This window comes from Cornus florida, unplaced genomic scaffold (genome assembly GCF_030987335.1).
Source record: "Cornus florida cultivar Cherokee Brave unplaced genomic scaffold, ASM3098733v1 CherokeeBrave_3.0.0_Hap2_Chr03, whole genome shotgun sequence".
Lineage (NCBI taxonomy): Eukaryota > Viridiplantae > Streptophyta > Magnoliopsida > Cornales > Cornaceae > Cornus > Cornus florida.
The window spans coordinates 3,861,953-3,875,818 of record NW_026775573.1 but is presented as its reverse complement, the minus strand read 5'-3'; the positions used below and the strand labels follow the sequence as shown (position 1 = coordinate 3,875,818).

Here is a 13,866-nt window from a genome sequence, read left to right as displayed (position 1 = left end):
AAATATTACTATCAACTTGAAATAATGTGTTAAAATACGATATAATTGCGTTGAAAACGCGCATCTTCTAGATTCCAATTTTGATACTTTGGAGTGCATTTTCTTCGCCATGCCATGGTTGGGTGGTTAAAATGTCCCTTTTGAGGTCATTTTGCATGAAAGTTCTTTGAACTGGACAAAATTTGAACCCGAGGCACATGACCCTATTTGAAGATGATGTTAATTTTGTCTTCTTCTGCATCTCCACTTGTACATTTTGTCATGTAAATTTGTTCCCCCAAAAATAATGGAGATTGAGATTGAGATTGAGACATGGACTATATAGACTATATATATATAGCCTTGATTTACATGTTTCATATGAAATATTCAAACCTTTTCTTTTGGTAGTCTAAGTTCAATTTACTATAATTTCATTTAGACGCACAAAGAATTATAAAGAAAAACATAACCAAAAATCTCTAGTACTCTCCTATTGTCGATCAAAGCTATCACCAAAAAAAGTAAAAAATACAGACACCTAAGATTTAGGTTGTTCAAATGGCATTACATAAGAAAGTTGCCGGATTTATATGTCACATAAGAGAAGCACAAGTATCACCAAAGTAAAATCACTGTGTGGATAATAAAGTAAAAAGTCCTATTAGTACTATTGCTACTATATGCAGTTCTTGAACAACCCTAAAAGGTGACCAAAACTCCTAATCTGCCAAGATGAAAGAGCCCTAGAGCTGCTCCATATCTGGATCCTCTGGATCAGGTATCTGGAACCATCCTTCGGCATCTACCATGAGCTCAGCAGATGTACTGGTAGCCTCTACTGAAAAAACATGTAAATAAATAAATTGAGTTTAACCAAGCGTAAGTCTAGGGAGAAATTAGTTGGCAACACTGAATTCCTTCTTTTGCACCATGCCTTAGTGTGGTGTGGTGTGTTAAACCTCTACAGGCATTAAATGCATTTGGCCGAAGAACAACAATACTAGTTGAAATTTTAATGGCTCTAAACTGAGCATCAATGGTGATTATGAGTATTTTTGATACACGTGCTGGGCTCTAAACTAAGCATTAATGGTGATTGTGAGTGTTTCTGTTACAGCATGTGTTCATCATCCATTTGGTTTGGCCTATTATTTGTGTTAAATATTTTCGAACTTTTTATTCAACAATCTAAAATACTTCGAAGTGTCCCATATAGTAGTGATGGGTACAGGAGAAGGCCATGCCTTTGTTTCGTCCCATACTCTACACAACCTGCGAGTGCTTCTTTTGCGTTCAAGGGCGATACCCTCAAGATGTGATAACTTGTTACAATGCCAGTATTTAATTTGGATACGAGAGTCACATTCTCAAGGTTTGCTGACGTATTGTGACTTCAAAGACTTAAAAAGGATGACGACCTAAATATATTTTTTTGACCCAGCATGATATAAGGGTTTTCTTTAAACTCAATAGTCTTCTCGAGAAAGCCTAAATGAAAACATTTTTATTATTGTCCGTAATGAAGCATATTTGCCACGTTGCAATTGATTCTCAAAAAAACAAGAATTGGGGATGATCATTTTAATAAATAAATCCAAGATATATGAATTTCATATACATCAGGTTCAAACATCTATCATCGTTTCGAATCGTAAAAAATAAGCATAAAAAAAATATATATGGGTCAATTTGAGGACACCAAATTTAACTAAATATTGGCCATAAGCAATAAACTAAATGATATACCAAATTATTAGGATGAGAAGCAAAAATTACCTTCATATTCAGGCAAATTGATCCAATCATCCCAGCCAAAACAAGACCTCTCAACTTCTTCCGAAAAAGCAAACGCATCTAAGAAAGCAACTTTGCCACCTGTAGTGTTCTTCGTGGAAAGGGGATCATCCTACATAAGCAAAACTAGTCCTACTCGAGTAAACACTTTGTTTAGATAAAATCTTTTTTAAAATTTTGTTCAATATTTGAATCAGTTAATGATCGATCATCTTTCTCTAAAAGAACACCAATTCAAATACCTCATCTTTGATCCCTCTACAAATAAAATACAGTGCCCGTGCCATTGTTATATCCTCCTGTGTCATATCTAACCGACCCACCTATTTCTCCAACAAAGTCAACACAAATTGTGTAATCAAAAGACAAAAATTAAAGAGCAATAATATTTAGGCAGAAGATTTTTTTACCAGTTTGATGCATTCAACTATGAGTGTGACGAATCTCAACGGTTTGACCCGTGGCAAGATTACTTGGCCCGAGTGCCTCAAGAGTTAAGAAGTATCAAATCTCAGATTTGAAGTGGGACTATATTAAGCGAGTTACCGATCTAAGGATGGGGAGGTACCTTCCTAAATCCTTGCGGAATAGTAAGGGCAAAACCCCTAACACTTCATGTTAATCTAGATAAAAAAAACTAGAAGTGAAGTGGGACATGGAGTCTTCGCTCTCAATTTCTTTCAAATTTTATTTTGTTTAAAAAAAACCAATTAATCATAAGACATGTAGTGCCCTAATTGATAAACTTCTCCATACTTACTCCATCAACAGTATTTAATTCATCAAAAGCTGTTTCCTTCGGCTGAGGCTCAGAACAAGATTTTCCATCAAACGGGTCGGAAAAATATGGGTCACCATCGTTGATGCTAGATAGGTCCATGTGGGATATGTAATTATCAATTGGATAATCGAAGAATGGGTCATCAGCCCACATGCTTAGGTCATCAAATGGATCTTTTCCTCCAAAGAAAGACATCGAACACGAACCAAGTATAATGTCACCTGGACAAAAGTGGGTCCAAAATGAGACAATCAAAATCCAATATAACATGTTTTCTTTTTTTTTTTTTTTTTTTTTTTTTTTCACAACATGTCTTTGAATGAAAAAACTCAGAACTACAAAAATATATATATATATATACACACGCGCGAAAACACGAATCTATCAGTCTATAAACTCAAAATAATTTATACAACTCTAAAGTAAACCAAATTTATGTACCCTTAAAAAGATTTTGTATTCAAATTTCAAACAGTGATTATAGCTATTGGGATGTAAATATAATCACCATATTTGTCCATAAAATATTATTCAAATAGTTTCAAACAGAGATTATATACAGGCAAAAAATATAATATTATTCAAATAATATAATCATAGCAAAAGTCCATAAAATAAAATACGATAGAAACATACTGTGAAACATACTATCACCCGTCATGCCACCAGATCTCTATACTATCACCCGTCATGCCACCAGATCTCGTGGGTTCGTCTACTCATTTATAAGTCAAATAGAGCATTGATTTGGCAATGCCCAATGATTTAGCCAAATTTCTAAAAATATGAGATAATACTCTCTATTTGCCTATTTGGAAGCGAAATTATTAATGCCTTCAAAAGTGGAGTATAAAATTATTTTTTTATAATAATTGCGAAAGTGTAAGTACTTTAAAGAACAACAAAATAAATATATATAGTTAATGAAAACTAATTATTAAATTAAAAATAACATTTATCTTCTCCCCTTTTTTTTTTTCTTTTTTTTTTCATTTTTTTCTTTTGCCTTCGTTTTTTTTTTATTATTTTTTTAACATACATGACACTTGGAATATTCATACCCTTTCACTCGACCAATCATTTTAATCTTTCCTGCTTCTATATTAACAAAAATTTCCCTTTTAAAAAAGAATATAAATTTCAGAAAGTAAAGCAAGTTAAAAAAATACTTTTTCTCATCAAAACTAGGATCAGTAGCTTGGGCGCGGCAACATTACTAACATTCTACAACCATTCTACAAGAAACATGATTACGTAGAAATCAAATGCTGATTTGCACAACTTACCTAGTAGAAATTAGGATAAGTGCTAAAAAGATTAAGCACAAACTCTAATTTTGACAACTACAATCTCAGAAGCACTTAACCTGTGAGAATAAATATTCAAAGGAAAATATCACAACCATCATACACCATTCCCGACGACTAGCTGTTAATTTTACATTACTAGTGAACCGTATAAAAACCTATGGGATCATCAGCATGCCACACCGCATGAATCTGTCCATTCCTTACCTAACAGTTCCCACATTTTCAAAAATTGATGATAAAAACATGAAATAGATATTAGCCTGTCAGGCGATCCCCGTTTTTCTGCAATACATACACTGTTATGCCCGAGCTGCTCCATGATCAGAGTGATACCTCTTAACCTTATTCTGCAAGATGATGCCGGTGGGAATGGTTGAATCACAGCCCAGAGTTACAACCTGTTCAGTATATTAGAATTGTAAATTGAACACTTTGCAGAGGCTCGGGGCTACTGTTACAATTAACCCGACTTTCTGAATGTGACATGAATGATCTTAAAACTCTTGCGCATCCAAGTCAGGCTTTGATGGATATTCAAGACCCTGAAGGGCCGGCATACGTCTTAAATCTTCTTCTGAGTAAGAAGGGATGAACCAGTAGAGCTTGTCTATCCCAAACACCTGATCCACAACCACCAAAACCTTAGTCAAGTGTCATATGATTCCACAATAGGAGAGCGGTTAGCAAACACCAGCTCACAACAAGTATGCAATTTTAAAAATGGAACACCTTAATACAGAGTGTGCTAGATGATGAAAAGAAATGTAAGTGCTCTCTAGTTTCCTATATCTCTTTCTATCTCTAAGTGCTCTCTTTTACTGGCTTCTACTACTTTGTATTAAACAGATGTAAATACAATAAATTTTCATTAGAATGTTGGTGGCACTGCTTGCAATATCCTTGTTTGAGGTTCTCTACATACATTCAAGATATATACGTCCCCAGTCCCCAATATCATTAGTCATGTCAGTGCTTTTGATCCTTTGTAACGCTTAGTTGTTTAAAGTGTGCGTTACAACTTCTCAGCATTTTTTTTTTCACAAAAAAAAATTAAAAAAAAAAGGGAGGGACAAGGGAATGTCCATCAGAAGAAGAATTGTCGGAAACAATCTGATGTTAAGTGAACCAACCTGTTCAAAGTTCCTCTTTCGACCAAGGTCATAGCGCCATTTTGGAGTGGTCTTCTTCTCATATGCCTGCACACACATGAAATAATCCATTAATAACTCGGTGCATATCCCTTCACCTTCCTCTAAAGGAGGTGCATTGTAGTAAAAATATTTTTAAAAAAAAGTTCTAATAGAATCATTGGAGTTAGAAATAGAATTATGTTTAGCATTTTTTACAGAAGTAACTCGATGCACATAAACCTTTATTCGTTACTCTTTTTTTGTTCTCTTCTCGGGTTGATAAATGAGAAGGCCACCAATCTACTCAAAAAACCTACCCAAGAACTGAGTAGCAGTCCTGGCATTTTAAAGTGTATATATATAATTATATATCCACAGATTTTATAATTTGAAAATATGCACAAAAAGACAAATTGTCAATTCCTGCATCAGAAGGTTGTAACAATTAGGGCAATAATCCAGACCAACCTGATTTTTCACAGGCTTGGGTAGCATTTTTCACAATTTTGGATTGGGCATGAGTTCTGAATTATTCCAACCCAAACTTTTTTTTGATAAGTAATAATAATATAAAAAGGCGTTTAAAAGGGGAACGCGTCCCTTATACAGAAGTAGAACCGGGGCTAAGGCACCAAAGAATCCAAGAAAATAATTAAATCATCAGAAGAGGAGCAAGAACTCCTCTTCACAGAATGAAAAACGTAAAGTTTCAACATTGCAGTAGACGACTCTTTCCCTTTGAACATTCTACTATTTCTCTCCTTCCAAATGCACCACCATACACAATGTGGGACAATTCTCCAAAAATCGCGTACATCCCTTCTCACACGACATCCTCTCCAAACATGAATCATTTCCTTAGTAGATCGTGGCATTACCCAACGCATGCCAAACAATCCAAGAATAAGATTCCAACAGTCGTTCGCCACAGGGCAATGCATAAGGAGGTGATCAACTGACTCCCCATCTTTCTTGCATAGACAACACCAATTAACAATACAATTGCCCCTTTTCCTCAAGTTATCAATTGTTAGAATCTTACCCCAAACAGCGGTCCAAACAAAGAAAGCCACCCTAGTCATTCCAACGCAAACTTAATTCAAGTGGAGCATGAGTTGAGGGGTCGGAACCATATCAAACTCAAATTGTGTAATCTGAAGTTGATCTGTCCCAAGTTCACATAAATCTACAATTATAATTTTTTTTTTCGATAAGTTAATCTACAATTATATTATTATATGTTAATAGTCATGAGCAGCCTTTTATTAAATTCCTTCTTCATCTTCTTTTTCTTTTTTTTAGTAATTTCTTTAGTTTTGGTTATAACTTTTTATATATTTATACTCAAGTTATTCAATTTTTACATATACATGTAATCCAACACCCAAATCAAACCCAAGGCTATAATAGACAAAGAAGCAGCGCAAGACTCTGACTATAATAGACACAGTATTACAGCAGAGACTATCATTGATTATATTCAAATTAGCATACAGAGGTAAGAAGAAGTCAATACCTCAATAGTGGTGGTATTAGCAGCCACCAATGACATGTGCATAATCAGAAACCCCAGAACACTCAGTGCAAATGCTAGGTTCAAGACTGTGGATACAGCAATAATGGTTACATAAATGTATAGATTCATGAAAAGAGGGCTCAGACAAATAGGTTAATTAGAGCTTACCAAATGCAAGAAAAGTCGTTGCCAGAGTGCCTGGTGACCCAGGAATCTCTTCATCAGTAAAGAATGCCATAAAATGTGGCAGTAACGATAAAGTCACAAGACTTGTCTCTAAGAATGTGTAGAACTGCATCAACAAAACAATATAATCAACTATGCTTTTTAACATGTCATAAGATGTCCAGAAAGCATAATTAGTAGCCCCAACAACAGGATGGCTAACCCCCCAAAAATGCAATCTTTTAATATGCAACATATTCCACTAACCACCAGAAACAAATAAATTAGATACATGAAACAAAATCAATGTCCTCATGCAATGGCTAGCGTATAGAATCTCTGGAATTATAGAACTCAAAGTGGATAGTTAGACAATCATCAGTATGATACTATGACAAATTCAGTTATGACAAAAGCAAGTAACACCATAAAAAGGTCATCTTTTAGTTACAGAAAGAGTCCGTTGAGACGCTATCTCGTCTTATAAACGTCAAATCCTTCTCTGAATGCAACGAGACATGTCAGAAAAAGAAGTTCAATTAAGAAATGTGGAATTAATTTTCTAAGTTCTAACCTGGAGCATATTACATCAATCTAACTCATCCTAAATGACAATCAACTTCCATTCCGATAAATAGCTTTTCTGTCCAATGCAATCATGCTTCCCTCCTAGGCTCCTATAAGATTATTCTATATTCCTAAAGGTTCAGTTACCAGTTATTCAGTATGACCTTTGGAATACATGCATCTGGGCTTGGAGTTGGTAAGTCAAATAAAGAGCTCTATACTCAAATATCTCAAGTATAGAATTCTGAGTGCTTGAACATAACTAAAAGGCCAAAACAGATAAATCTAACAACATTATAATAAAATAAATAGATCAACCTTGGCACCACCACATTACATATAGATACAAAAAGACCACTCACGAGAAACTCAAGTGTCGGATTGATCGCCCCGAGATTGTATCGTGTTATTGATATCCTCCTATCTCTTGTTATGTGATTTACTAAGATCAAACTAAAAATATTAAAATCAGTTATATACTAATATAGCACAAGAAACAATGTGTGCGAAGCAGAATGTTGGGCCAAAATCAAATGGGCAGAAAGTGTTAAGACATGTAGAAAGACTGGGAATATATAGATAGAAATGACCAAAGAGAAAAAATCTCAGGAGGTCCACCGGGTAATTAAAACATGGTGTTGAATTGAGGCAGTCAAAAATTGTCGTGGCATGGCTTCAAAGAATTGTGAATATGAATCTGAGAGATTGGGTAAGATGAGTTATCAATTCTCATGTTTTTAACTTTTGACTAAAACCATGTTTTTATAGGGTTTCTGAGGCCATAAAAAAGGACCAAAATCATGTTTTATAACAAGCTCAAACAGCCAAGTTCATGCCGTGGACCTGGGATACTGGCATAGAACATCACCAATACTAGCAATTGTCTTAATTGTACGCACAAAGAACAACCCAGCAATCCTATCTACAACTCTGCATTCGCAAGTTTTGATGAGATAAGCCACAAGTATGCCGACCCCACTTCCCATAGTTGCTTGCAAAAAGAAGCTAACCCACAAAAAAGTCCCTACTTTATAGTATGGCACATGGATAACTAAAATGAAATACATGGGTAACTGTTTTACCTACATAATAAGGGCAATAGCATTCTTCCTATAATCCTTCTAGCATGCGGAACATGTGAGGACCAGATTGGATTCGGGGCATGACAGAACAAATCCCTCATATTTAGTAACAATAGAAAACCAGCATACACCCAGTCCCAGTAAGGCTTATTCCATCTTTACTGCCACAAAACCCCTGATACCCCTATAGACCATCATTATTCATTCAGGGAACCTCAAAGATATCAATACCTTTATTTTAAATGAAAACTAAATATATGTAACTAAATCAAACATAAATTAGATATCATAGAATTACATACATATATAATAAAATATATTATTCATATATATTCAATTAAAATAGGGATTTTTGTTTGGTGCAGTTGTTAAAACTTGAACTGCTAAAAATGAGACACAAGTTAGAGTGAGAGAACAACCACTTTGTACAAAATGATTAAAAGTTAGGTCTATACTCAGCCTACCCCTCAAACACCTAAATTAATGAGGACCACACTAGGTTAAAGTTTTATATAATTAAAAAATAATTGTCTTTTGAAATAAATCTCTCTCTAAAATATGATTTGATCTGCTAGAGGATTTTGTTTTCTTTTTAGAGAAAAATAATAAAGAACATTTGTTTTCTCTTTATTCCATGGGTTGGGGAGAGGGGCCTTCAGACAAAGGGATATATTCCCAAGCCAAGACATGATCATCATCACTTCACCAGCAAGTCTGGTGAATAATTTCTAAAAGCCCTCGTGGACATGTAGCACAACATGTCCTACTTTTTGACATATATCCTCAGCACATATATAGATAAGATAGAAAACCACTTTGGGCATAGACAGACATGAGATGATTAAGATGATAAGACATATAGAACAAAACATTTTAGAACATGGAGTGAGCCACTGATATTTGTGAAATTAATGAGACTCGGAATTGAAAGTTTCCTTTCATGTGGCCGACCCCATACATATGGGACAAAGCAAGGAGGAGGAGGAGGATGAATTGAAAGGGTACTACAGAAACAACCAATTCACTAGGATAAATAGAAAGGAAAGAAAATTAAAATACCATAAAATGAAAAGAAGAGAAAACGATGCTGAACATAGAAGTATGAAGAATTGAATACCTCCATAACTCAAGTCACAGTTACAAAAGCAACTTCAAGCAGCTCAGCTATTCTTCTGAAGTACTTATGGGAACTAATAACCAATCAAACACCCCTTTCCACCTCCTAAAAATCCATCAAATGCGGGCAACATTGCCTACCAAAATAAATGGTAAGGCAATGCAGGTACAAGGCACATCAATGACCCTTTTCTCTGTCAAAAATAACTTGCTACGAGAATCCCAATTAGAATGCTTACAATTAGCTTCCAAACTGCTGTGTCCTTAATCTACCCCTCTAGTTCTTGATTTTTGCTGTGATTTTATGAGATTTCTCTTTAATTCTCAACTATTTATAAATCAGAAACCAATTAAACCACTATTTATACTTATTAAATTGACCTATTCAGCACCTAGTTACCAACAGGCAAGTGGCCTAGCGGTACCAAGCCCCTACTTCTCAAAGAGAGGTCAGGGGTTCAAGCCTCAATGGAGGCATGTGTGTGTGAGTACCAATTAGGAAAAAAATATATATATTCAGCACCTAGTTAAGATCTGAAAACATTGAAGCAAACCTTGAATCTTAGCTTGGAATAAATTATTAACCGTCCTTGGGGAATTGCCAAAGGAATGGTTGAATTTCAAACCTATGTGAATAGAATTCATTGACAATCACACAGCCTAATGCAAAGATTGGTCCCAAAGGGTATAGTTGAAGGCTTGAAGCATTTCTTTGTGAGACATCAAGTACATTTAAATATTCCTGAGAAAGAAATAGTTGACAAGAGTTATTGAACAAAAAGCACCATACACCAACGTAAAAATTCATCCTTGGATATAAACTATCCTGCCGTTGGATGAGCCTTAATGATACACTTACTTTCCATTTAAATTTTCAAGCAGCATGCTAGTTTTGCATGGCTCAATCTATTTAGAGTAACAACCGATCCAATGAGATATTTGATAAGAAGGCTTCTATTAAATCACAGGATGCCTGAATTCCAAGTGGTCTTCATCAGTTCATCAATTGATAAACCCATCCTACTGTAATGTAGAATCCATATTTTTCTCAAATTTAATCACACTTGTCGCCTGTACCATCTAGATGTCCATTCCCATTTTTTAACAGGCTCCCTTCCTTTTCACATTGCCTTCAAATGGATTACAGTTATAAAAATAAATAAAAAAAGTACTTTTAGCCTGTACCATCTAAATGACCATTTCCAGTTCCCTCTCTCATCAATTAGGAACATCTCTTTCACTCCACCACAATTCAAGAATATTATAACTCCACATTCCTTTCCCATTGGATTATAGTAAACAAAATTTCCACTTTAACATATAAATGTGTCGGAAGAGAAAAAGAAGAAAACACTAAGCCCATGAGTTTCTCACTAAAGATCACATGAAACTACACTAGACCACATCATGGCTATGGTTATAGCTACTAGATTATAATATGCATCCCATAGGCAAGATCCATTAAATCATGAGAAAATTTATATTAATCCATAAGTAGAGAAAACTGACTGCTCATTTGATTCATCTTCAGGAAGCAGAAACATATTTTACAGAAATTACGAAATGCAATTCATATTTTGCAACCCTATCCAAATAAGAGTGTGAGTGTGCCTTTTTAAATGAAGAATATCAACTAATTAAAAGCATTTTTTTTTTTTGAGCAACGAGGACCTTTCTATCCAGGCGCCCTTTAGACTTGTGGCTTCAATATCATCCCATGGATATCCGCAATCACTCACAGACCATGGATATCGCTTAAACTAGGACTCAAACTTGAGACCTCGAGGTAGTAACTCTGAGATCCTGCTATCCAAGCAACCCTGACGGGTAGATTGAAATAATTTGTGCTTAGTAGAAACGGGAGCATACCAGAAAAAGAAGGAAATATTTGTAGTTCAATGCCCCAACACAATTCACAACCCACACACAGTGATGGTCCATTTTTAGCACACACCTCGCACCTGAAACAGTTAAGTAAAAGCAAATCATTTTGGCTGAAATAATTGAGGAGGCGGGGGAAGTTTCAAAAGAATTGTGTATGTAAACTCACAAACAGAACAATGATGGCACCGAGGTGGTTTTAGTTGGTTGCACTTCCGACAATATCGGATCCTTGGGTTTGCTGGATCCGCCGGCAAACCACCAAATTCAGACCCAGTTAATGGATCAGCATCCCCTCTTTCCTCGTCCAACATTGGCCTCCAATTCGGCGGCACGGTACCCGGATCCGTAAAAACAACAGAAAAGTAACTCCATAATAGCATCACCAACTGCATCATAATAACAATAACTTCATTTTTAGCTTTAGCTTCACTTAATTTAATACATCAACAACCTTTCTATAATCTTCTGAACTAAATCCACCATTCTATATCCCTTTCTTCATCCGAATTTCAATTTATTCAAAAAAAAAAAAACAAATGCAAGCAATAAAAAGAAAGGATACATTATGACTTTCAATGAGCTTAAATTTTACTAAGCTGAAGAAGACTCTTTAATCAATCCTACTGTAACTAATAAATTTTCTTAACATAATTGAACAAGCAACAAAGCCGCGTGAACTATCACAAAGCCCTAATCGTCAATAAACTGGTATCTTACCAAGAAGAAACTAAAAAAAATCATTTTTTTCCGTCTTTTACTCTCTTTTGAGCTGAATAATGAAATGGAATAAATTTATGCCTTTAAAAAAATAAAAAATTTGACTTTTATACTTCCAAAGAGCTGAGTTCCCAAATATAATCAAAGTTCAATCCATAGACTTCAAGCAATCTCAGTCTAATTAATACAATTCTCAACCAAAGCTAGCAAATTTGAAAACATAGAAATCTAAAACAAGCCCTCTAGACCCAAAAACAGTTACTACAAAAAAAAAAAAAAATTAATAATAAAATAAAAAAAGTTTCTAATTTGAATTAGCTTACCAGACAATGAAACAAGATCAAAACAACGAGTGCAATGAGCGAATCGAGACCACCGTCATACAAAGCCGGGGCGTAATTGGAGACGACTACGGCGTAATAAGTTATAGAAACAACGCCGAGTACCAACAAGATCATGATCGAGCCCAAGCCTCGCAGGGCTGTACAGAACCTGAATACATTCCAAGCCATCAGACCTCCAGATCTATACATACTCCAATACAGAACCGATAAGTTATTTTCCTGTGCGTTCTCTTGTTTCAGTCTGTGAATCCAGATAAAAAGTCCGTTTATTAGGGTTTATGGATTCTAGGTATGAGTACAGAATCCATGTCTAGAGAGAGAGAATAATAAGAAGACAAGGTCTCCCAGAGAGAAAAAATGTTTGGAGAGAGAAAAAATGTTACTTTAATAAATTGTATTAATTTTAAGAATTTAAGAGACACATATATAGAGAGAGCCTATTAAAGAGAGAGAGAGAGAGAGTTGGTCCAAGACTCAAAAGACTCTAAGGTGCATGTATATTTTAAGGAAGGTTCTGTGATGGTCAAAATCTAGAAGGTACTGTCTTTGTCAAAATTTCAAAACGGTGCATCTACTGACAAATGCTATGTAAGGGATGTGGGGTTATTTGAAGTGTGAAGGGAGTTACGGAATTTTAATTAAAATTATAGATAATTTTTTTTTTTTTTTTAGATAAATTAATTTAGTTACGGAATCTAATTTTAATTCAACCAGTTAATATCAGTTCAATAATTACTGTAGAAGTTGAATCATAATTGCAAATTAGTTCAGTTTGGTTTTGAATTTTATAAAATCTTTATGATTGGATCTATATCTAAATCTTGAATCAAAGATTTTTAATTTTTTAATTAAAAATTACACTTAAGTAGATGTAGGAACTTTAAATAACAAATCAATCTTTTTTTAAAATTAATTTTTTAATTTAGTCTAATTAGGTAAAATAATTATATATGCATTAAAATCTATTATTTAAATCCAAAATACTCTCCAAACTCTTATTTCAAAATACCATAATATCCGTCCTAAATCAAAAAATTCTTTCATTCATTAAATTTAGAAAAATAATATTTTTGAGTTGACTTTCAACTTGACAATTTTGCATATGATGTATATATTATCAAAATAAATAAAATAAAAATCAACATATATATATATATATATATATATATATATATTATAAATGTTGTGCAAAAAACTTTAACGGTATCTCCTAATCTATATCGGTTCAAACCTCTAAATGTCAATTTAAAAATATACAAATAATTTAGTGAAAATTCATTATATATAGTTTTTTTTTCGATAAGTGAAAATTCATGCTATATATATATATATATATATATATATATATATGTAAATATATAAAATATTATATGCATATAACTTTAACCATATATCGTAATTCATACCATTATAAATCTGTAAATGGGAAACATCCTTATGAAAAAAATATATACACACACACATATAGTACACATGCA

The 13,866-nt window shown here is 34.1% G+C and overlaps 1 protein-coding gene across 1 annotated transcript; it reads right to left on the bottom strand.

The window, feature by feature from the left end:
- Positions 1–3,908: 3,908 nt before the first annotated feature.
- On the bottom strand, positions 3,909–12,813 carry LOC132299113 (probable protein S-acyltransferase 14). The gene is made up of 7 exons (XM_059795575.1): positions 12,368–12,813; positions 11,494–11,713; positions 11,313–11,404; positions 6,682–6,805; positions 6,514–6,599; positions 4,998–5,063; positions 3,909–4,487 (listed from the first exon to the last, which is right to left on the bottom strand). The coding sequence occupies exons 1-7, from the start codon at positions 12,575–12,577 to the stop codon at positions 4,362–4,364; spliced, it is 924 nt and encodes a 307-aa protein (XP_059651558.1). The 5' UTR covers positions 12,578–12,813; the 3' UTR covers positions 3,909–4,361.
- Between the last annotated feature and the right edge of the window lie 1,053 nt (positions 12,814–13,866).

Coding starts and splice junctions, on each gene's coding strand:
- LOC132299113 (XM_059795575.1), bottom strand. CDS start 12,577: ATGTATAGATCTGGAGGTCTGATGGCTTGGAATGTATTCAGGTTCTGT. Junction 11,714..12,367: donor TGATCTTGTTTCATTGTCTG/GTAAGCTAATTC, acceptor ATTATGATGCAG/TTGGTGATGCTATTATGGAG. Junction 4,488..4,997: donor GAAAGAGGAACTTTGAACAG/GTTGGTTCACTT, acceptor GTTGTGGATCAG/GTGTTTGGGATAGACAAGCT.